Here is a 24779-nt window from a genome sequence, read left to right as displayed (position 1 = left end):
TACAGCTGTCAATATTTAATTGAATTAAGAAAATTATTTATTGATGTAAATTAACAAAAACAAAACAAATTTATCAGCCAAAAATTTATTAAAAAAATTTTTTTAAATGAATTATATAATTTTTCGGAGTATGTATGTTAATTATCTACATTTTAAACACAACACAAATTACTTTTTGTTATTATTTTTTCTATTTATAAAAAAAAAATATCTATTTTTAGATACTTGAAATTATTTCATGACAAGAAAGGACATTTAAAACCTATTTTTATAACTAATTTGTAGCTTACGTCTCTTACTTAGTAAGAAAAATCAAATATAATTAAATTAACATTAAGTATCATATTTTTGTTCTATGAATACTCGTTAACTTTTAATAATTTTTTGATAAAATAAAATATTTTATATGATTTTTAGAATTAACAATGACATACAAAACTAAATAATCAATATTTAATAATAATTTTAAATATTAATTGCAGGCGATTGCTTGTCATTTAAAACTCGTAAATATTTTTGAACATAAACTCTTGATGTAAATAATATTTATATAAATTAATGTTAGTAGTACACTCATTGAAAATAAAATGAAAATTACGAATAACTGGCATATAAAAAGTAGTATGAAATCTACAAGTTCATTAAATAAAAGCTCGGTGTACTCTTTTCAAGTGCGATATCAAATGAGCACTAAAATAAAATGTTTTTTGACAATAAGAACATGTATTTTTTTCAGACTTAGTATTACCACTGTGAGCTAATTTTTTATGAGACTCTAGCCAATTTTGATTAGAGCATACCTTACCACAAATATCACAAATAACTCGTGATTCGTGATAAGCTCGGTGCCGCATCAGTCCTTTTTCTTTTGAAAATATTTGCCCACAAATCTCACACTTATGAATGATAGGACTATTAGTATCGTTAATATTACTATTGATATTATTATTTGTATTAATATTATCAGGGGATAATCCTTTGATCGTAGACTTTTTAACACGGTAAGTAGTATAGTCGTAAAGGTCGGGCGACTTGTCACGGAGTAGTTGCTCGTTGCAATGATCAATTTTTTGCTGATCGTTGACCACATCGGAGTCATTGCAGTCTTTGGAATTGTCATAATTGTTTACTTGAATAGTTGCGACTGCTGCTTGGGTTAGTTGATGCGATTTCAAGTGAATTGCCAGCTCGTCAGCCTTAGCGCAACGCACAGGACAGATTTTACAAACATATAACTCATCTTTGTGAATTTTTCGATGCTGTCTTAATATTTTTAACGTCTCGAACGCCTGAGCGCAGATTGAACATGTATATTTTTTATCACTCGGCAACTGAAGCGGATCAAAAGCTAAATTCTCAAAAGCTCCTAGGTGCTCGGGATATACTTTACTCTGAGCTTTTGTACGCGAGTTTGGCGAGTTTGTAATCGGTGAACTGCTCGTTGTACTGCCAATTTCAAGTAATTGCAATTTTAACTTGTAAGACGGTGGTTCGTCGTCAGTCATTCCAGCACTCTCAACACTTGGGACCTCTTCTTGACCAACAACAACTTCTTCGACGTCCATACTCTGGATTTCTAAGTAGTTAAACAGATCTTGGCTGGATTGTGAAATATCTGGTGTAATTAACTCTGGTTGGAGAATTTCTTGATAATGTATAGTCTAGGAATTAAAAAATAAAACGAGTAAGAGCTAGAAAAAAAATTTTTTTAAAAGACAATAATAAACAATTAAAAAAAAATATTCGACTTACTTTGAGGTTAGACTCTTTTAATTTTTTATAATATAATCTTAACAGTGTATCACTGCGTTGACATTGCTGACGAATTTTAAATGCAAGGTTGATATTATTAATACATTTAGAGCAAATAAGTGTCGGTAAACCATCATCTTCGGTGATTTTAATACCACCGGACTCTTGAATTTTATTTAAAAGATCGCGATATTTTTCATCTGTTTCATTTTGACAGAATATTGACAGTGAATTAGCATTTTCAGTCAAACATACACGACAAATATTATCAATATTCACTAGTAAGTTTGACACTTTATATTCCATTATTATGTACACACGTTTGTTTTGATTCTTATTATATATTTGAAATAATCAAAACAAATAAAATGGACTGTTTTCAGCGAATAAAATGTATAAGTATATATTATTATGTATATATGTAATAATATAATATTAGACACGCATACATGAAACAGTTCTATTGTGTTTATTTGACATTCAATGAACAAGGGATGGCGTTACTGGTGCATTTAAAAATGCGCGAAATTTCAAAGGATATGTGTATTCATACGTAAAAAAGTTCTGATAAATCCACACTGCGCGAATATAAAAAGTAAAAAAAAAATTTTTTTTGTATACGCCTTTTTGGCTCTAAGACAAAAAAAAATTATGACACTGGCAGACATTAAAAATTATTTAAAAATGTTATAATAATGCAATTATTATCAAAAAAATTAAATTAAAAAATTCCACATGTGAAAATTAATAAAAATTACAAGTGAAAATTTTTAGAAGCATTTTTTTATTGTAATTGACTTGTGTTGTAATTAAAATTTTTAAAATTGACAGCTGACGGCTTACTTCAGCATTATAAAAAATTTTAAGCCAAAGAGGCGTATCATTTTTTTTTAATCATATTTAATTGCAAACGTTAAAAAAAAAGTTATAACACTGGTAAAAATAATGACTTTTTAAATATTTTATTGAAAAAGAATATGGATTTGAATTTAAAAAAAAAAAAAAAAAAATTACAGTAACATTCTATTTTAAGAAAAATGTATTTGCCTCAATTCCAAAATTTTCATTTATATTGACCCAATAATCATATCTTCACTGATAAAGTATAATGAATTATGTTTAATTGTACAAATTACAAAATCATATCAGATCAAAGTATTTGTTCAAAGTTTAGATTTACAGGCAATATATATTTATTATTTTTTAGTTTCAGAAGCAAAAGATAATGATAATGGAGACGACATCGAAGTACTGCCTAGCTAAATTGATATTTTAATTTCTTCTTTAATCAAATACATATTCTCTTCAAATATAATGAGTAGAAGAATCATTATCTTTTCTAGTGTTATAACTTTTCTTTTTATTTTTTTAAGGCTAATAATTAATTATAATTGAAAAAAAAATGATACGCCCTTCTGGCTTTAGAATTTTTTTATCTTAGAGCCAAAAGGGCGTATACAACAAATAATTTCTTATTCACTTTTCTTATAAATCTAAATGTTCTAAACATTTTTAGATCAGTTGGAGTGAAAAAAAATTTTTTTATACGCCCTTTTGGCTCTGCAGAGCCATTAAGTTAATTACATTATAACTTTTGACTTGTTGGTTACATCATAAAATATTAATTTGCATTTTACCACACAATTAATTAAAGTGATTGCAATCTTTTTTTTCATAACAAATGAAACAATTGAATGTTTTTTTTTTTTTTTTTTTAATTTACAGAATAACAGTAAAACTATGAAATAATCATTAGAATAAATATGAAAAATTATTACTAGAAATCAATATATCATTGATTTGAAATTTTTAAAAATAACAGTAAACAACACTAAATTTATAAAATCATCATTATGGTTATTATAATTAATTATTGTTTAAAACATGGAAAACAATGAATTTTATTTCAATTAAATGAAATTTCAGCACGTTGTTATGAAATTAATTAAAAAACAACTCTTATAACTATAAAAAATAGTTGAGTAGTTGCGAAAGTAGCTGTTTCAAATCTCAAAAAAAGTTCTTCCTCATTTTTATAAATTAATTTATTTAGAAAATAAATCAAAATTATTCTAAATAACTGAGATTTTGCATTAATTAAACAACTTATAAATAGTCTTGATACTATAATTTTTAACTATGTTAAAGAACATTTAAAATAAATCAAATATTGTGATAAATTCAAATTTGTTAATCACATTTCTAAATTAATATTTTAACACAAAATCATTATTAGAATTAATTAATTATTATAATTGATTGTTTCACAATCTTAAAGATAAATTAACAAGTATGAGCAATAATGTACGAGAAAAAGTTCTGAAGTATCGGAAAAAATCTCTGCAGCTCCGAATTATTTTTTTTTTTTCATTAACCTTCGGATGTAGAATTGTTTCAAGAACTCATAAAAAAAAATAAAAGTATCTTGATACGATTATTATTTTTCTAGTTCCCAGTGCACTTTTTTTTCGTGTTTAAACCGTCGATGATTGGACGCAAACACTTTGTTGCAGAAAAAACAAACTCTTGACTCGTCAATCTCTGTTTTATTTGCGTAATGATTTTTTTTTTTATGCTTATCAACTTTTTTTTGGCTCACAAAAGCTTGATTACATAAATTACAGACATGTTTTGAAATATGATTACGTATGTGTTGATTCAATTTTCTGATGTTTTCAAATTCACGACGACATATTTCACATTTATGTAAAATAAAATCCTTAAGTCGTATTTTATGATAGCAATTTTTAGATTTCCTCTTCTTTTTTCCATCATTTAATTCTAAGTCATCTGTGGTTGCTTTGGGTCCATAATTTTTCTTAACATCAACTTGACTGTCTTGACTTCCAATTGATTGATTATTAGCTGTCCAGCTACTTTTAGAAGCACCTCCATTAATATCCTTTTTGTTAAACTCTTGATAATCTCCATTTTCGACAAAATTCGCAGTATTTGTGGATGAATTACTTTTATCATCATTGTTATTGTTAATACAAAATTGATGATCATAATCATCTTCATACAGAGATCGAAATTTCTTTTTGTTAATAGTTATTTCAGTTCCATTGGCTGACTCATTACTACATCGACTATAACTTTGCTGTCTACGACGTTCTCGAAGATCATGGATCACTTTGTGACTTTTCATCAACTTTAAAGTATCAAAAGTCTCTGTACACCATAGACACTTATATTTTTCACCATGATTATTGAACAAATGATGAGCCAAAGTTTCTTGGCTAATAAAAATTTTAGAACACCGTTGGCATTGAATTTTTTTACGATTGTATTTTCGTTTAACACATTTGTTCTCACTTATACTACCAACTTCAGCTTTTTTGTTTGCAGTTTGTGAAGGAGCATCTAAACAATTTCCATCTTTACTTGTTGAAATAACTTCATCAATTATTAATTTGGATGAGTTTTGGCTTCCTGTTGGTGAGTTTGAAGATTCTGTTAAGTTTTGCTGGGGATGTGATACCTAAAATTAATTAAAGTAAACAATTAATGTGTAACAATGAATTCTATGAGATAAATTATATTGTTGTTCTGAATAAAAATAGTCATATTGATCTAATTCGCGTTACTAATGCTAAAAAGGCGCATTTCAACATCTGCAGAGCCAAAAGGGCGTATAACGAAAAATTTTTTCACTCCAACTGACCTAAAAATGTTTATATCATTTAGATCTATAAGAAAAGTGAATAAAAAAATTTGTTTGTATACGCCCTTTTGGCTCTAAGATAAAAAAATTCTAAAACCAAAATGGGCGTTTCATTTTTTTCAATTATAATTAATTATTAGCCTTAAAAAAATAAAAAGAAAAGTTATAACACTAGTAAAAATAATGACTCTCCTACTCATTGTTTTTGAAGAGAATATGTATTTGATTAAAGAAGAAACTAAAATATCAATTTAGCTAGGCAGTACTTCGATGCCGTCTCCATTATCATTATCTTTTACTTCTGAAAATAAAAAATAATAAATATATATTGCCTGTAAATCTAAACTTTGAAAAAATACTTTGATCTGATATGATTTTGTAATTTGTACAATTAAACATAATTCATTATACTTTATCAGTGAAGACATGATTATTGGGTCAATATAAATGAAAATTTTGGAATTGAGGCAAATACATTTTTCTTAAAATAGAATGTTACTTTTTTTTTTTTTTTTTTTAAATTCAAATTCATATTCTTTTTTAATAAAATGAGTTGAAAAGTCATTATTTTTACCGGTGTTATAACTTTTTTTTTTTTAAGGATAATAATTAATTATGATTAAAAAAAATGATACGTCCTTTTGGCTTAATAGTATATTACACCCCTTGGGAAGGAAAATAAGAAAAGCCTCCGTTCACATGTAATTGTTGGCCGAGGCGAAGCCGAGGTCATAAACATGTGATCTGAGACATTTCTTACTTTACTTCCCTAGGTGTGTAATATACTATTTATTCACTTTCCTTACATATCTGAATGTAATAAACATTTTTAGGTTCGTTGGAGGAAAAAAAATTTTTGTATACGCCCTTTTGGCATTAGTAATGCGAATTGTTTCATACTTACTTGAATACATTGCTGGATAAATTTTTCATGTAACAGTCGAAGTTGTGTCTCGGAGTACTGACACTGAAGTCGAAATTTATATGCTACTTTACAATTATCAAAACATTTTTTGCAAATAAAAATAGGTGTTCCATATTCTTCGCTTAACTGAACTCCACCGCACTCTTGTATTTTTTCTAATATACCTGGATATTGTGTTTTTTCTTCATTATTTGAAAGCAATATTAGATCATTAGTTTCTGTTAAACAAATACGACAAACTTTATTTATTTTTAATGTTGATACCTGCATTTTTTTTTTTTTTTACAATTAAAAATAATTTTAGGTTTATGTATACAAACAAATATGTTAGTACTATTTTTAATAAGCACTTGGGTACTAATAATAGGGAAAAAATTAATCACATGATGTCGCTAATGTGTAGCAACTTTTTTAGCAACACTATTGGTTATATTGGTTTAAACCAACGTCTTGGATACATCTTCTATTGTTAATATAACAATTAACAACCTTAACATTGCACATGAATAGATGTACATTTTTATATAAAATTACTTATATAAATGTGTGTACTTTATTGTATTGTACCTTTGTACATGCCCAGATGATACGTAACGCCATAAACATCTGAGACAAGGTCTTAACATTTTTTCGTAATAAAAAATACTTATGAAAGTTGCAACCAGATAATTGAATCTTAAAAAAAATGAAACCTGCACCTGAAAAACTACTATAAATAACATTTGAAAAGAGTGGTGACAAATTATTTGACTCTTTCAAGCAAATTCGACAAATCTTATGCGAGTTGGTTACGACATCCAAGTTCTCCATTGTTTTTTTTTTTTTTACTTTAACAATTGATTAGGTTTAGCAAACAATTGATTTATTTTTATTCAATCCGATATATACTATATGTACGAAGCAAAATTAATGACCATGTGATGTCGCTCAAGCCAAAATTTTTGAACTAATAATAAATAATGTTAATAATTTATCTGTAACTATCATTTAATTTGAAATAAAAAATTTTATTGTATATGATAAAATTATTAATACTAAAGTTAGTTAAGATCGAAAATTTTTTGTTAAAAATAATTTTGTTGAAAGAATTTTAAAAATGCTCAACCGCCAAAAATTTTAAAACTTGTAAGTGTACAATTTTTTTATTGCAGTAAATTATTAGAAAAAAAAATACAAAAATCTGTCCATTTTTTTGCTAATTACTATCATATAATAAAAATTATTTTAGTCGGTAAATTGAAATTAAAATTTGATTTATTATGTCATATGAAACAAGGTTACATTTGGTGAAAATATTTTTATTTTCATAGAAATATTAATTATAAATATTTAAGTACAAGCATATAAATTTATTATAAAAGAAAAAAGAAACAAAATTAATAAAAAAAAAAAAAAAAAAAAATTTTCATATCATCTAATTACTTTATACGTCTAACAACGGAAAAAAGTTCTAGAAGTTACTTTAAATGTTTTTATAATTGAGCATAACGAACAACACTTTTAACTATATTGCATTACAAAAAGTGTTAAATATAATTAATGAAACAGTTATAAATTTTAATTATATAATTCATTATTTTTATATAACATACGATTTAAGATCACATAACAATTTTTATGAAGAATTTGACTGACAGGTAAGGAATGGCGACGAACTTTTATATTTTTGTTCATGTCTGAATCTTCACTAACGTCAGGATGATGTTTTTGTGTATGTTTTAATAATGGTAGATGGTACAGAAAAAATTTGTCACAGTATTTACAGAATAGTTTTTTTCTCATTTTACCAGAGTTAGAAGAACGTACTGGACTGGACTTCCTGCGTTGTGATTTATCTAATTTCTTACAGATGTGATTATTTTTTACTGCGCGATTTACCAAGTTTTCATCGGTGCTGGACGGTTGTTTTATTCTCGATCTCTCGATTTGGACAATGTCTGATGTACCATCATCGATATTTTCACTACTGCTTACAATCTCATCTTCAGTAGATTCGTCATCGGTGGGCGGCTTTTTCTTGGATTTTAGTCTCTTGAACACAAATTTACTTTTATCTTTCAATTGACGTTTAGACAAAACTTTGACTTTAACATTCTTTTTAACTGCTATAACACCCCGAGATTTATTCTTGTTTTTAAGCAAAACCTTGTTATTTTTATTATTGCTGTCTTTAGGCAATTCATTATCGTCTCTCTCTTCTTCTTCGTTATCATTATCATCATCATCAACAACTGATTTAGATTTTGAATTTTTTAATCTCGTATCTTTCTTCGCCTTATTAATACGACCATTCTTTTTTTGATTAAACTCCATATTATTATCATCATCTGTCATTAAAGCTAAATTATTTTTAGGCACTTGGGTATTATCACTCGAGTCTTGAATATCATCGTCTGGTATACCAACAGTGTAGTCAACGCTTAGTGCATCATCAGGTAATATTTCAATATTATGGGCTACTTCAATTGCTATGTCATCCTCTAGATTCAATATTTGATCAAAATCATCAGCAAATTTAGATTGAACATTAACTTTATTCATATTTTGAGATTTGTTTCTATTCACTCCTCCTTGCATTACATTATTTAATCCAATTATTTTTGAAGTTGATTCAGGAAATTCTGGACTCCGTTCCCTAACATGAACTTCGGCTTGAACTTCAATGCTGTTACCAGAGTGAACAACACTATCTTCCTGAGATGCATCGTGATTTAAACCTTCACATACTATATCGAGACTAGACTTTTTTGTCTTTCCTGATTTGCGGCGTTTAAATTCATCTTGTTTAACAGCAGGTACGTTGCTTAATTCACTAACATTATGAAATTCTTGAGATCTAGACCTCTTACGTGAAGATAAACTTTTACCTTTCCTATCTACAATAATCTTACTTTTATTTGGCACTTGAGGATTATTTTTAAAATACTTTTTTGGTTTTTCAATACTACTATCGCTATCTTTAACAATTAAACTACTGCCTTTCCCAGAAACGTAATTATCCTGATCAAGTATATCACCTTTAGTATTACGACGTTGATCGGCAGCATTGATAGCTTGTTCTTCAATGCCCTCATCAACTTGTGCGGCCCCAGTTTGTTCTTCATTGGTGAAACCTTTAAACGAATCAAGTTCTTTTTCTATTTCTTCTTCAGCAGCAGTTCCTTGATCCGAGTCTTGGAGTATAATAGCTGATATTTCTTGATTATCATCAAGTTGAATAACTATTTTTTCACCAACTGGAATATTTTCATCAAAAGAAACAATTATTTGTTTTCGAAGATCATAAGTGTGGTCGAATTCTCCCACAATGATCGGTTGTGCGTAAACTGCTGCATCGGTATCTTTAATTTGTTCATCAGCATTTTCATCAATGCTTTTATTTTTATTAGCAATATTTGCTTCACAAATCTGATTAATACTCTTATTATTACTATCTGCTACTTGAGAATTTTTATCATAAATATCTTTAACATTATTTGCATCGTCAACATCTAAAATTAAATCTTAATTAGTATCTATATCTAAAGTATGCTAAATCAGTCTCAATATTAATTAGAAAATACCTTTTTGTTTTGCACCAGCTACACTACCAAAATCTACATTATTGTTATCACCTTTTCGTTTAAAATCAGTCAGTTTAGTTGAGTCGGCAGTTTTTTTTGGAGGTATATTGAGCTTATTAAGAATTAAAATATCTTTGTACTTTTGTCTAGCCATTTCTAGGCGTATTTCATAAGGCAAATTATCAATATCATTTTCATTACCCTCTTCTGAACTTTTGCTTGACTCATGGTTAATACTAACTCCAGTTGTACTACTCTTAACGGTACTAGAATTTGGACGAGCTGTTGTGCTTACATCAGGCGAATTATCACTTTGCTCATCAGCATTTTTTGCTGATAACCCATTAACCTGATTATCATGACTATTTATTGTTGATATCCCATTAACCTGGAAACTATCATGTATTTCTTCTTGTATCTCTTCGACTACTCTCTCGAGGTATTTTCCATGAATGTTCGTTGACTGGCAAATTTTCATTACCTTCTTGACTTTTGGAATTTCTGTTTCAGCGTTCGGATTCTAAATTAAAAAAAAATCAATTTAAAAATTTTTAATTTCAGGTGTTAAAAAAATGTTTATTTAAATCTGAAATTATGCTGAATTTTACTGATATCTGTCAATTTTTTAATTTTTATGAAAATTAAATTAAAAAGTCATGAAATAAATGTGACAAAATAATTTTATGTGTAAAAATTTTGAGTGCTAATTTTTCAGTGTATTTTTTTTTTTTTTTTAATAATGAATTTTCTATAAAAATCATAAAAATTATTTGATATTTGGTAATTTCAGTTTTATCAGTCTAAAAGATAAAAAAAAAATCGTGAAAAAAAATTTTTTGACAAAGTTAATAGTAAATAACATTGACTAAAATCTACGACCTCCGATAGCATTTTATTATTTTTTATTTTACAATGGATAAAATTTTTCATTTTCTTATGCTTTAATATTTATGTAATAAAAATAATTAAAAATTTTAGAGTTTTCCCGCCAATTTTAACTGACAATGAAGCTAGTATCAGACTATTTTTAAAAGTTTTTTCGAGTAATAAAATAAAATAATAAAAAAATAAAAATAATTACCGAACATATACAGTCCTTGGAAGTATGAGACTGCAATCGACAATATGATGAACTAGAACGTTGGCATAACAGACGAAAATCATATGCAGCATTGAGTTTGGTCACGCATTCATTGCAAATAAATGATGATAATTCATCATATTCATTGATATCAATACCACAGCAAACGAATATTTTACGGTAGAGATCAAAAAAATGTTTTCGTCCTTGTGTATTGCAGAAAATAGGCGATAATTTTGTTGATTCTTTCAAACACAGTCGACATGTGCCCGTCATTTTTGTGATTGTAACTGCTGCACGTGTGTTGTTGCCCACATACACGTCTAATGACACACAATTGTAACTGGCACTCATTATATCAAAAATAAAAATACTAAACTAATAAGACCCAAAAGATGGCGGTAGTTTATAATTTTAAACTATTTTTTTTTGGATTGTAATTTTAAAAAGTAACTCCTAATCACTGATTTTAAACTTCAAAACTGTGATCAAGTGTAAAACAAGATTTTCAAAAACTGAGATGTGTTTTACATAAATTTTAATGTTTTATGTGTATAAATATAAAACACATGTATATTTTAATTCTTTTTAACTTGTTAAATCTTTTCATCACTGATATCTCAAGGTGTTTATTGTTTTATATTGACAAACGATTAACGAGAATGAGACTATGAAACTCAACACTGGCTCTGTTGAAGAAACACCGACGTCTACGAGAGTTCGCTTTGATGCGAATGACAGTCACGTATTTTGTGTTTCTTCGGGTTACGGGGGTATTCTTCTTGTAAGTATTATGAATAGGAGAACTAGTGGGACAGAATAAGTTTAACGATGATTGGTTCCCTTCTCCCTTCGTACTGATTTCTACGTACTGCACTTCCTATATATTAAGGAAATATATAATTTATAAATATAAATGTTTTTAGACCTGAACTTCTGACTTAACATTGAAGATAAACATCAGAAGCTAGATAAGTAGACAAGACCCTAAATTGAATGTACTGGACTTTGACTCGCACGTACACTATTTATGACCCTAATATTTGAGATTTACTCAGTCAGGTATACTTGATGTTAAGGCCTATTGTCATATCTTGAAAACAATAATAGTTTCCTTGACGATACTAATGATACTTCGAAACCTGGATTAAGGATATTTCATTTTCTATAATTATATGAAAATTTCCCTAAATCTACGTTTAGACTCTTCAAGTCTGTGTCTCGAAAATTTTACAAATTATGTATTGCCAAGTACCGATGACTAATAGATTTATAATTGTCAGTAAATTACTGAAAAACTTCAATAATATTCTTCTTTGATATATTTTTAAAATTAATATTTAACTAAAAATGATAATTTTATTTTTAAAAATAATCTTTTATTTAAACACAGTATACAATAAAAAATTTTGCGTCAATGCGTCAAATAATTTTGTGTTAAAAATTTTTATGTTAAATATTTAACACTTTTTTGTGTTAATTTAACATAATAAATGTTTAATTTACACATAAAAGTGTAAAATATTTAACATGAAAATTAACTTAGCAGATAGTTGATCATTTTAAGAATTTTTGTAACAAATAAATTATGACAAAAAAAAACAAAAAAAAATTGACATTTAGAAATTTAAAAAAACTACAAATGCAATTTTTTCGAAGAAATTTATTTGTTAAAAAAAATTAAAAAATTGTCAAGTGACAGTTAACTTTAATGACATATATTTAACACAAAATTTTTTGACGCAATGACGCAAAATTTTTTACGGTGTAGTTTTTAATTTTTTAAATAATATATTTTTTTATACCCTTTCATAAGAATAATTTGTATGTATTAGGTATAGTGAAGAAATTATAATTATAAATATTTTATTAATTTTTGCAGTTATTTAATATTACAGAAAATGTCAGTCAAAGTAAACATCTGTTCGGCAAACCACGCTCAACCAGCTCAAACTTTTCACCCTCAGGTAATAATAATTATAATTATAATTCTCTTTCTACTTCTGGAGTAACCATTAACAACACATTTTCTTTTCACAGAATTTTGTTGTTTACGAAAGGAAAAAAAAAATTTTAATTTTGTGCTGCATACGAAAATAGTAAATCCAATTTTGAGACAGTCAATCTGGAATGCATGTTACATTGGTAAGTATTGGCGTCGAGAATAAGTTTATCCAAAAAATATTTATCAAATTAAATACAGAAGTCAACATAATGTACACAATGTTAAGATACTAAATATATCATGGATCATTGACTGATAAAAACGTCAACCACTAATTTACTTAATTTAATAATCGTTTAGAAACGTTATATGCTTATGTCACACGTAATTACTTTGTTTGTAGCGGTATAATACATTTTTGTACGGAGAGATAAAAAAAAATACATTGAATTTGTTTTTATTTAAGAAAGTTTATTATCAAATGTAGTAGTTAAGTGCGTTCTTTTAAATAAATAATCAAACTTAGAATAAATATTAGACAAAAATAATGATTAGTGTATGATAGTGTCCATCCATAAAATATATAATTATCAAAGTTAGATATTCAATCAATGTCATCTCGTATTACAATGATTATTTTAATGCCACGTTTTTAACAGTATAGATTCAATTATAATAATCACTGCTGATATTAAACATTGAAAATTAATCACACATTGTTTCTATTTATAGTATAATATAGATATATTCCATGATATGCCAGATGCATTGCTTGACACTATAATTAACAAATTAAGAATAATAAACAAAACGGCCCAAGTTTTAAGTGTAAAATTGTACTTAAATCGAAGTAAAAAGTATAATTCAAATATATAAAAGGCAAATTATTTAAAGTAAGTTACCTTAAATCAATTTGAATATGAGCAAAATCGGTCAATTAGTTTAGAAATGGCGACCATTTAACATTTTCAAAATGGTGAGACTCACGTTTTTGGTCATTTCATTGATGTATAAATTTTGATTAAAAAGAGATAGCTAATTTTTGAAAAATTAATATGATAGCTCATGGAATTGTCTTCAATTTTACGTATATAACATTGACCTTTTGTCATTTTTTAGTTACTTTATAAAAGTTATAGTATTGATTGCAAAGAGATAGCAATGTGTACTACAACCGACTTATGAATGTTATTCTATTAAGAATTCTCAACAGATCCTAATGAAATTTGGTACACAGCTTCCTTGGACAATTAGCTCGCATGAGTCTTAGGATCGACGAAATCAGTAAATTAGTTTCGAAGTAGTTGCTCTTCAAAATTATCAAAATAGCAAAAATCACGTAGCTTCATAGATGAATAATTTTCAATTAAAAAAAAATAGCTAATTTTCGAAAAATCATGTGAAAGCTCATGAAACTGCCCTTGATTCGATACACATAGCATTGAATTTTTTTTCTTTTTACCTTCGATATGATAACTAAAATTAAATATTTTTCATTAACTTAGTTTTTTTACTTAATAATGAACAAAATATTCATATCACCGTAAACTTGTAGACATAACGATTGATCATTATTATTATCATTAGTATAAAAAATCATACATAGATTTTACTAATTTTCGAACAAGTCCAAGATAATTATCCAAATAGTAAATGCACAATGTATATTACACACCGAGGGAAGGAAAGTAAGAAATGTCTCAGATCACATGCAATTGTTGGCCGAGGCGAAACCAAGATCTGAGGCTTTCTTATTTACTTCCCGAGGAGTGTATGCATACTATTTTTTTGCTTGACGAAGGAAGAAAGTGGCAACTTCGTTTAGCGCAGCGGGCCGAAAGTTGACGCTTTCTGCCCGTCGAGCAAAAAAAGAAAATTATTTCAGTACTTCTTTATTGTAATTAATTTAAAAATTTGGTTTTCAATAAATTATAATATCAAAAATAAAGAGAAATTTATATCAAATGAAATCTACTTTCCATTTCGGGTGAGGCCGAATGGCATTTTTTTTCTTTTTATTACTGTTGTTTACTTGTAAATAGAAAAAAAAAAATTTTATAGATGCATTTGTCAAAAACATTATCTAATAAAGTTATTTATAATTAATAAATGTTTAGCTGTATATTTTTCAACAATGAAAAAATGTACCACCTTTTTAAATAAATAAATAATATATGCTGGCATGCACTTTTTTTTCTAGAGACAAAATAGTTTTCAATTTTTATTTATGATCAAAAATAAAATGCTATGTAACGTTTAAACATAATTTACTTCTTCGGCTTTTCCTTGCGACTTTATTCATATTAAAGTATTTAGAGTCGTTCACAAAATACATTTACAATTTTGGGGGGAGAGGGTCTCGCTTGATGGGTCAAGATATGTCAAGAGAGATCAGAGGGAGCTTAAAGAAACGTGACGATTGCAGCTCATCAAATAAATTTGCAAATTTCTCTCTCAACTTTTTTTAAATTTATTTTTTTCTAACGATAGAATGTTATCCGTTTTATATTTTTAAATATATAAATGTATTTATGTACATATTTTGGTAATAGTGGCTCAATAACTTGTTTTATTTATATTTTGTTAATGAATTTCATAGATATTGAACTATTGCACTGGTCCTCATGAAGGACCTTTTGAAAAATTTTGCTATTTTCAGACTTAGCTCTACAGGCTGATTTAGAAAATACGCACACTAATTCTAAACGAATGATCGACCAATTGATGATTTTTTGGCTACTACATTATCATTTATTTTACCAGAACTAGAACAAGCCATGAATCTCAACCCAGACTAGGGTTGACCTAAGAGCTGAAATAATTGAAAAAAAAAAAAAAAAAAAAATAAATAAATAAATAAATAAATACATGAATCCTGTACTTAAATCGATTTATAAATCTAAAGTCCAAAGTTATATTTGATAACCCTTTAAACATATACGACTTAAGTACACCAACATTTAACAATACTAAAGTTAGCCAACGTTATTAATTTTTTAATTTTTTTTTCATTTATAAAATTATGAGTAAAACAATATTTTTAAAAAATTGCTTTTCAATATTTTAACAAATGAAAATGTTTTTTTATTATTTTGTAATAATTTTTTCAATAAAAAAAATTCTAAAAATTTTCAAATGCCGGCTAACTTAATTTTCATAAACACTTACTATGTAAAAAAAACTTGTGCTAAAGCACTGAGATTTGACAAATTAATGATAATCGATCGGATGGATTTTTTTGTGGGGATTAAACACTTGTTTTACTGGGGAATACAAAGTAAGAAATGATTGTTATGTAATTAATTACCATACATACCAATGATATTAAAGTTAGCAGTCACTTCACTATTTTTTAATTTTATTTAAAAAACAAATTTGCTTCAAAAATTATTTTAAAAAATAGCATTTTTAATTTTTTAAAATTTCTACATGTCAATTTTTTTGCCATAATGTATTTGTAACAAAAATTCTAAAAAATTATCAAATATCAGCTAAATTAATTTTCATTACATACCAAATGTTTGTAATAATTGCTATTGTTCGACTTTAGATTAAGAGAATCCTTTTGTTTATGATAGTCCTCACAGCATTTTTGGCAAATCATGGATGACAATTTTTATTCATCAGTCTCAATTCCATAGCACCTCTTAAGTTTTTTTTTTCAAATTTAATAAATATTTTTTATCTTCTTTAAAAATAGTTTGCCAGTTTTAACAGTTTCTCATTATCTTTTGTCTCTGTAATATTAAATTACTTTATTTACCTTATTTTTCGGGGTTGTATAGGTGGTTATATTAATGCCTGATAAACCACTAAGAATTTTAAAAAAGTATGAGAATTAATTTAGCAGATATTTATTAATTTTTAGAATTTTTTAACAAATAAATTATGGCAAAAATAAATGAGAAAAAAAAATTGACATTTAGAATTTTTTAAGAATAGTTTTATAGAAAAGATTTATTTTTTAAACAAAATTAAAAAATTATGAAGTGAAAGAAGTTGCAAGCACCAGTGACATAATAACACTGAAGTTGACAGACATTAAACATTTTTTTATAATTTTGTAGGAATTAAATTATTAAAAAAAAAATTTAATTATAAAGTTTCACATGTGAAAATTAATAAAAATTACAAGTGAAAATTTTTAGAAGCATTTTTTTATTGTAATTAATTTGTTAAAATAATTTTTAAAATTGACAGTTGACCGCTAACTTCAGTATTATGTGACATGTGTGACAGTGAGATACGCATGCGTATTCAAAACGCGGGAATTAAAACCAGCCGATAAGATAGAAAATAAATTTAAAAAATGTTAACTTATCTACAGTTGTCAATGAGGTTTCTTTTGTTTCTTCCCACCCAAGGCTTGCGTTTATTAATATGTGTGTAGTATTTATGTATATATTAATGAACCTTTTATCCATAATACTCTTAACAACAACATACATTACTAAGTAAAAATTAAATTATTCGTTTTTTTCAATTACTAAAAAAATTTATTACATGACAACTTTCAACGATATTAAATGTTGAAAAAAAAAAAATAAATAAATAAACCTACAAAAACCGTCAACAACTGGTCACCATAAGTATTTGATGCAGATGTCAAACGAGTGACATGTATGTGAATGGAGAATTTGGTTGTGTGTATGCAATAAATAATTAATAATTATTTGTCAATAGAAAATAATATATTGACAAGTGATTGCTGACATACCACACATACCAAGCTAGTTATTGTTAATTGATACCACGGTAAACATACGCTGAGAGGCGCTGGTAACTTTCAATATCATCTATATCTGCGCTGGTGTGCTGGGTCTGGGTCTGGGTATCTTTGTAATACTTATTGCATATGTCAGTTTGTCTGTAGAGTTGTTGCTCATCTATGTTATAAATTAAGTCACAATACACAGTACAGAGTCATTCATTTTACATCCATTATACTGTATCAATATCTTTTTTATTTTATTAATATTTATACTTTTTATTTTTTAAGCCATTACATGTTAATCAAATTATATATTTATTTCGTTATCACTTGCAGTCCGAACGGTCAAAGTGTCATCATTGGTGTTTTGTAATAATAAATAAATATGGAATTACAACAACAGATTAGTGAATTGAGAGAAAAATTCTTGAAAAAATTGGAAGATGAAGGTAAATTATTTTACTATTATTTTTATATTACTGTATTGATCCGATAAAAAAAAAAAAAAAAAAAAACCTTATTCGAGATGAGAAAATGAATATTTATTGAGATTTTTATAAAAATTTATAATTTTTTGTCTTCTGGATAACTGAGAACAAAGGTCGATATGTACAAGTTCATTAATCAATTATTAACATTGAAGATATTTTTAAAACGATCGTTAATATTTTTTCTCATTTCAATGTTCAATGTTATGATCAAATTGCGTCATTGATATCTTTTTATTTTTGTTATTATATTCATTATTTTCAGGTAATAATTTTCATTCTGATGATATTGTGAGAGTTAAAACACGAGATGACTGGTTGAGAAGGTTTATAGAGCACAGCGAATTCAAGGTTGATGATGCTCTTAATATGATGTGGAATAGCTGTGAATGGAGACAAAAAGTTGGAGCTAATGGTTATTTTTTATTTTATTAATTTAATCTTAATTTTGCTGACATTTTTACTGTCATCAGTCAATACATATTATTAAAAATGTTTACAGATATCAACGAGGAAAACGTCAAACGTGAATATTTAGAAGATGGAGTTTTCTTCGGCTATGGAAAAGATAAAGACGGCAAGACATTGTTTGTTATTCGTTCGAAATTACACGTAAGAGGTGCTAGAGACTTTGAAGAATTACAACGATGTGTTATCTACTGGCTAGAAAGACTTGAAAGGTTAATTTTTATTTTATGTAGCATATTTATATTTATTACCTTATTTAATTGATTTGCTAAATGATTTTTACTTATTTAGAGAGGGAAATGGTGACCAAATAACATTATTCTTTGATATGAGTGATACAGGCTTATCTAACACAGATTTAGAGTTTATAAAATATATAATTAATCTTCTGAAGCATTACTATCCAAATTTTCTGAACAATATTATTCTACTGGACTTGCCATGGGTACTGAATGCGGCTTTGAAAATAATAAAATCATGGCTTCCACCTCCAGCAATACCAAAAATAAAACAAGTTAACAAAACTGGGCTCAAGGACCTAATTGATTCGAATGTGGCTTTAAAAAGTTGGGGTGGAACTAATGAGTATGTCTTTAAGTTTATACCAGAAGTTCGTACTAATTCACTAATTGTCAATGGTAAACTGGACAATAAAAAAGTTCACTTTGCTGAAAATTCTCCATTGACTGAAATGCCATCCAGTGGATTTGGTGATCAATCTCCAGAAGAATCTAGTATGCTTTTAAGTTTAATTTTATTAGCGTTTATTCAACTATTAATAATAAATTAAAAATTTTCAGTGCTTGCTATCAGTCCAGATGTTATTTCATTCAATAAAGAAGGGCCTGAAATAACTGGTACTATTGTTTTAAAAAATACAACTACTGAAAAATTCCTTTCGTACAAGGTTCATTCTTTCTTATTCAATAATTTTTTCTATCTAATTATTCTTTATCAATATTATTTTATTTTTTAGATAAAAACAACAGCACCTGAGAAATTTCGAGTACGTAGAAGTACTGGTGTATTAGCGCCGGGAATGCAGGCTACTGTAACAGTATCGTTACAACCTGGCTTCAATTTACGTGCTTTATTACACCAAGATAAATTTCTAGTAATGTGTCTTCCTCTCAAAGATTCTAAGATGAGTTCTGAGGACTTAACTGAATTTTGGAAGGTAAATTTTATTTTTTTTTTCTCGTCATTAATTATGGATATGTGAAAGTAAGGCCATGTTGCTTTCGGACTAAAGAAAATGTTCAAATTGGTCAATCATCAAACTTTCTTTTTTATATTCTATTACACGCTAGATTGATGAAAAAATTTGAAGATTATTGATTTAGTTGAGTAAAGTCTAATCCAGTTTTATAGAATTTACATCAAATTTGTAATTAAATTTTCACCATGTAAAAATTATGTGTATTTTATTTTAATGAAAATTAAAGTAAATTACGAAAGAATGTTCAACTCTGATGACCTAAAAAATTCGTTAGGTGTATATAATAATTAGTCATAAGTAATTTAATTAACTAAATGAAAATTTTATATTCAGACTAATGGAAAATCAGCTGAACAGCATAAAGTTTTTTGCCGTGATGGAATGAATGAATCAGCATCAACTTTATCTTCAAGCCTAACTAATACTGATAGAACAACTGATTCATTACATGCAAAAGTAAATACTTAAAATGATTTAATTCAAATATTCCACGTTGATTGTATTATCTTTTATTTTTTTTACAGATTGCGCACTTAGAAGAATGTCACGGCAAATTACATAAAGAGCTACGTAACGTTAAACACGTAATGATAATATCAATAATATGGGCTGCGGTAGCTGCGGTAGCAATTGTTTATATTTTACGTTCAGATATTGAACAAGTGCTAGGTAACGATCAGAGTTGTCACACTCATTCACATCTTTAATATAAGGCCTGTGGCTGCTAGTCTTATCAATGTTTGAAAAACAATTACTACAATTACTAAAAAAAAAGATCTTATGTTTCCGATCGGTTATAAACAAATTATCCGTACCACGATTTATTTGTTATAAATTTTTTTAATATTTAAATTTGAATGCCTTGTATATATTAATTTTTTTTATCAAAGCATTTACAACCATTCCTTTTGTACTGAGTAATTATTTTTTTTACTTCCTCTTCATTATTTAATTTATAGAACAGATCCATTAAAATATTAAAATTTTAAATAATTATAAATAAATGCATTGTGAAGGGGAAATATTTTTATAAGCTTTTTCTATCAATATTTATACATAATTATTGTAATAACGAGTAATAAATTCCGTGTGATAACGCGCAAACAACATTTACACAATTATTAAAACTATAAATTTACAAAAATAAAAAATAATAGCACACGAATATATTGAATTGTTGAAAAAAATTAACTATACGTAATTATATTTTATAATCTATTGAAAAATAATTTATATCGCTCGATTGTAACGAGCACTGGAAAAAAAAAAAAAAAAAAAAGCAAACTTTGTAATTTGTATAAAAAAGCCTGTTAGAAAATTATATAAAACCAATGAGTTATGAAACCGTTGTATTATTATTTATTTACATCAAATAACTTCAATTCTTGTAATATATGCTTTTAAAATAAAAACCTTTTTATTTCTCGCTGTAAGGCTTTTGATGATTTTTTTAAACTATTATGACTAATAATTATAAATAAATATTAATGGAATAAAATTCAGGAAAAATTTAATTTTTTTTTTTTTTTTTTTTTTTTTTCCCAAAGTACTCGTTGATTTTTCCATTTATTATCAGTTTTTTATATTTGAAATTTAATGGATTATTTTTATGAAAATGAAGTTAGCCAACATTTAGAAATTTTTTTATTGAAAAAATTTCGATTAAAAAATTAAAAAAAAATTCTCACATGTAAAAAACTTGAAAAACTATAAGTGCAATTTTTTAGAAATATCTTTTTAGTTGAAATTCAATTAATAAAAAAAATCAAAGATTTTAGACGTCTGCTAACTTCAGTGTCATTTATTTTTTAGAAAAATTTACTTAATTTTAGAACAATGTCTTGTATTTACGTTTCACTGAGTAAATTATTTGTGCCAACTTGATTGAAAATGGTATACAGATAATTTACAAATTTTGTCATAAATAAATTTAATACTATATAAATTATTAAAAAAAATTAACATGTAATTTCCCAAACTCAATCAAAAATTTTTTATTGAATAAAAAAAATAGTTAATCTATTTTCAATATTATAAAAAAATAAATTTAAAAATAATAAAATACCTCTCCGAAATGAAACAGGCGAAAGTACCTTTTTCATGAAATAAGTAAGGTAAAGGGCCCTATTATGAGACAGTGTCCATATTTATGATACAGGACTGAATTATGCGATAAATAAAAAAAAAAGATCGAGTTAACTTGAATATAAAAATTATAATAAATCGGTATTTAACTAAGTTTCTAAGATGATCCTTTAATTTTATGATTAATTTAATAGATATAATTAAAAAATATTTGAAATTGCTTGGCTTAAAATTTGCGCTCTTACAGACTTTTAAAAGGAGTGAAACAGCGACGAGTATCCAATTTTGTAGCCTGGTAAAAACATTGTTTTTGTGACTTTTATTCACGTGTTACATATTAATTGAAAGCTAAAGAGTTGTAAATTGAGTGAGTATAAGTATTTTTAAGTTATTTTTAACAAAAGTATTTAATTTTTGGGTGTCTCATAATACGTACAGTTATTTGCTTGCATGTACGGTTTTATGAGACACTTTATTAGGTGTCTCGCGCAACATGGACATATGATTTTGTTTATAGTCCCAGTTAGTGAGACAGTGAGTTTTAACAGTCATAAATATAAGTAGTAATTAATAATTTATAAAAAAAACGGTGTGTATGTATAACTGAGAACCTAATTATTGTATAAAAACTCAATTTAATATTTCTTAGTAAGTATGTCACATTTATTAGTGAAAAATTATGAATCTAACCTAAAACTCTGACAGCATGCTGATGTACAAAATTCATTTTTAATTATTTCAAGTACTTAAATTTTATAATTAACTTGTATAATATTCGAAACATTACTATAAATATTGATTTTTCTTATATTTCAGATTATATAACAACAAATACTTATAAAAATTTTTTTAAAATATGGCTAAAAAATCAACACAATCGAAGTTGAAAAAGAAAACAAATCCTGCAAAAAAATATGTAGTAACGTCTGAGAATGTAATTAAAAATTCAAAAAAAAAAAAATGTCAACGATTGAATTACAGTACAGAAAATGTTGAAAAAGCTTTAAAAGCTATAAAAGATACCGGAATGTCTTTAAGAAAGGCTGCTGTTGCCTTTGGTGTACCGGTTGTAACTTTGGGGAGAAAGAAAAATTTAGATCCAGGAGAAACCAAAAGTAAAACTGGCCCAGGCATAGTTTTGAGTGATGATGAAGAAAAACAGATTGTTACATGGATATTACATCGAGTAGAGATTGGAGTGCCTGTTACCAAAAGTGAGTTATTGGACAATATCCAAAAGTATGTCAAAAAAATTAAGAAAAAACCATTCAAAGACGATCGTCCTAGTCGACACTGGTACGAAAACTTTAGAAGAAGGCACCCCGAATTGTCAATTCGAAAACCCCAAAAATTGAGTATGACTCGAGCAGCAGTAACGCAAGAAGATCTTCAAGATTGGTTTGCAAACAACAAAATATATTTAGAGAAAAAAGATTTATTGAGTATTCTTCCGAGTCGAATATTTAATTGTGAGGAAAGTAGCATTAGTTGTGTCCTGATGCTGAGAGTGTGTTGGCAGCAAAGGGGACTCGTGCGGTTTACAAAGTTGTTGACGGTGGTAAGGAAGCTTTAACAGTATTATTTATGTACAGAGCTGATGGTATTCATGGTCCTCCGATGCTCTTGTACTCTTATAAGAGAACTGTACTAAAAAAAATAATTGAGAATACTCCAAATGGTTGGGGGATTGGAATTTCGGACAACGGCTGGATGACAACCGAAACCTTTTATGAATATATAACAAACGTATTCTATCCTTGGCTAGTCAAAGAAAATACGGAGTTTCCAGTAATAGTTTACATGGATAACCATTCAACCCATCTTAACTTGCCATTAGTAAATTTTTGTCGAGAAAAAAAGATCGAATTGATTATGTTGCCGCCAAATTCCACCCATATTATGCAACCACTGGATATATCGTTTTTTTGCTCGACGGGCAGAAAGCGTCAACTTTCGGCCCGCTGCGCTAAATGAAGTTGCCACTTTCTGCCTTCGTCGAGCAAAAAAATAGCATACACTCCTCGGGAAGTAAATAAGAAAGCCTCAGATCACATGTTTGTTGACCTCGGCTTCGACTCGGCCAACAATTACATGTGATCTGAGACATTTCTTACTTTACTTCCCTCGGTGTTTAATATACTATTTCCATCCATTTAAGGAATCGTGGAGAAAATGTGTACCTAAGTGGAAAAATGAGCAGAGTGAGACATCAGTAACCAAAGAAAATTTTCCTCTTGTTCTTCAGTATACTCTGGATAATATGCCTAATGCTGAGAACGTGGTTCAGAGTGGTTTTCGAGGATCAGGGCTCTATCCATTTGACTCTAAAGCGGTAGATTACAATGTTTTAAATAAGGGAAGAAATCAAAACAAAAATTTGAAAATAATGACATTTTTAAGGCCAATGAAGTTACAGAAGAACAAAGATTTTTACATGAGTTTGAAAAAATTTACAAGAGGAACTACTTTTGGATTTTTATGCGGCAGCGAGTAGTGGATCATGGACGGGTGATGTGGAGAAGAAAGCTTTGTTTGATTATTGGTTACAAATTTACAAAAATTCAACGGGTATTTAAAACAAATAATTACATTAACTTATTTTACAATTATCAACTTTAAGTATAATCGAACTATTTTTACTTCATTTACAATTAATTTATTTTTACTATTGATTTTTTGAAATTTTATACGTACAACTTTTTTTAGAATTTTATATATTCGAAATCAATTTTTCAGCTAACATAAATTTAATCTATTTTAAGTTTGTACTAATATTAACACCTTTTTTTTTTTTTTTTTTTTGTAGAATATCTGTTTGAATAATTTGACATAAATTCTCTTTAGTATATACATATAATCATTTCAATAATAGGTGAAA

At 27.0% G+C, this 24779-nt stretch overlaps 5 protein-coding genes across 14 annotated transcripts; 2 read left to right on the top strand and 3 right to left on the bottom strand.

The window, feature by feature from the left end:
- Positions 1 to 513: 513 nt before the first annotated feature.
- LOC141529011 (uncharacterized) lies at positions 514 to 2169 on the bottom strand. Its single transcript, XM_074245342.1, has 2 exons — positions 1753 to 2169; positions 514 to 1661 (listed from the first exon to the last, which is right to left on the bottom strand). The coding sequence occupies exons 1-2, from the start codon at positions 2056 to 2058 to the stop codon at positions 642 to 644; spliced, it is 1326 nt and encodes a 441-aa protein (XP_074101443.1). The 5' UTR covers positions 2059 to 2169; the 3' UTR covers positions 514 to 641.
- Positions 1905 to 14247, top strand: LOC141529015 (uncharacterized). Of its 7 annotated transcripts, XM_074245348.1 has the most exons (4): positions 11652 to 11769; positions 12868 to 12952; positions 13026 to 13130; positions 13663 to 14247. In XM_074245348.1, the coding sequence occupies exons 1-4, from the start codon at positions 11656 to 11658 to the stop codon at positions 13665 to 13667; spliced, it is 309 nt and encodes a 102-aa protein (XP_074101449.1). In that variant the 5' UTR covers positions 11652 to 11655; the 3' UTR covers positions 13668 to 14247. The 7 variants fall into 7 exon arrangements, 2 of the variants coding, with proteins under 2 accessions (XP_074101449.1, XP_074101447.1); XR_012479497.1 differs by lacking the exons at positions 11652 to 11769; positions 13663 to 14247 and adding an exon at positions 1905 to 2033 and having other exon boundaries at positions 12884 to 12952; positions 13026 to 13656; XR_012479494.1 differs by lacking the exons at positions 11652 to 11769; positions 13663 to 14247 and adding an exon at positions 1990 to 2033 and having other exon boundaries at positions 13026 to 13656.
- LOC141528566 (uncharacterized) lies at positions 2550 to 6680 on the bottom strand. Its single transcript, XM_074244685.1, has 2 exons — positions 6321 to 6680; positions 2550 to 5233 (listed from the first exon to the last, which is right to left on the bottom strand). Exons 1-2 carry the CDS (start codon positions 6609 to 6611, stop codon positions 4190 to 4192), a joined length of 1335 nt encoding a protein of 444 aa, XP_074100786.1. The 5' UTR covers positions 6612 to 6680; the 3' UTR covers positions 2550 to 4189.
- Positions 7627 to 11690, bottom strand: LOC141529008 (uncharacterized). The gene is made up of 3 exons (XM_074245337.1): positions 10986 to 11690; positions 9905 to 10424; positions 7627 to 9832 (listed from the first exon to the last, which is right to left on the bottom strand). Exons 1-3 carry the CDS (start codon positions 11337 to 11339, stop codon positions 7899 to 7901), a joined length of 2808 nt encoding a protein of 935 aa, XP_074101438.1. The 5' UTR covers positions 11340 to 11690; the 3' UTR covers positions 7627 to 7898.
- A 3443-nt stretch (positions 14248 to 17690) lies between the features above and the next one.
- Positions 17691 to 21100, top strand: LOC141528775 (motile sperm domain-containing protein 2). 4 transcript variants are annotated; one of them, XM_074244998.1, is made up of 9 exons: positions 17691 to 17709; positions 17978 to 18090; positions 18395 to 18544; positions 18632 to 18809; positions 18889 to 19331; positions 19398 to 19504; positions 19574 to 19774; positions 20150 to 20272; positions 20341 to 21100. In XM_074244998.1, exons 2-9 carry the CDS (start codon positions 18027 to 18029, stop codon positions 20521 to 20523), a joined length of 1449 nt encoding a protein of 482 aa, XP_074101099.1. In that variant the 5' UTR covers positions 17691 to 17709; positions 17978 to 18026; the 3' UTR covers positions 20524 to 21100. The 4 variants fall into 4 exon arrangements, with proteins under 4 accessions (XP_074101099.1, XP_074101096.1, XP_074101097.1 ...); XM_074244995.1 differs by lacking the exon at positions 17691 to 17709 and adding an exon at positions 17749 to 17878; XM_074244997.1 differs by lacking the exon at positions 17691 to 17709 and adding an exon at positions 17821 to 17845.
- The last annotated feature ends 3679 nt before the right edge of the window (positions 21101 to 24779 follow it).

This window comes from Cotesia typhae, unplaced genomic scaffold, assembly GCF_013202065.1.
Source record: "Cotesia typhae breed Kobodo isofemale line unplaced genomic scaffold, CoteBio_Ctyphae contig_44, whole genome shotgun sequence".
Taxonomy (NCBI): domain Eukaryota; kingdom Metazoa; phylum Arthropoda; class Insecta; order Hymenoptera; family Braconidae; genus Cotesia; species Cotesia typhae.
The sequence above is the reverse complement of the archived record's forward strand: the minus strand, read 5'-3'. Positions and strand labels throughout refer to the sequence as shown.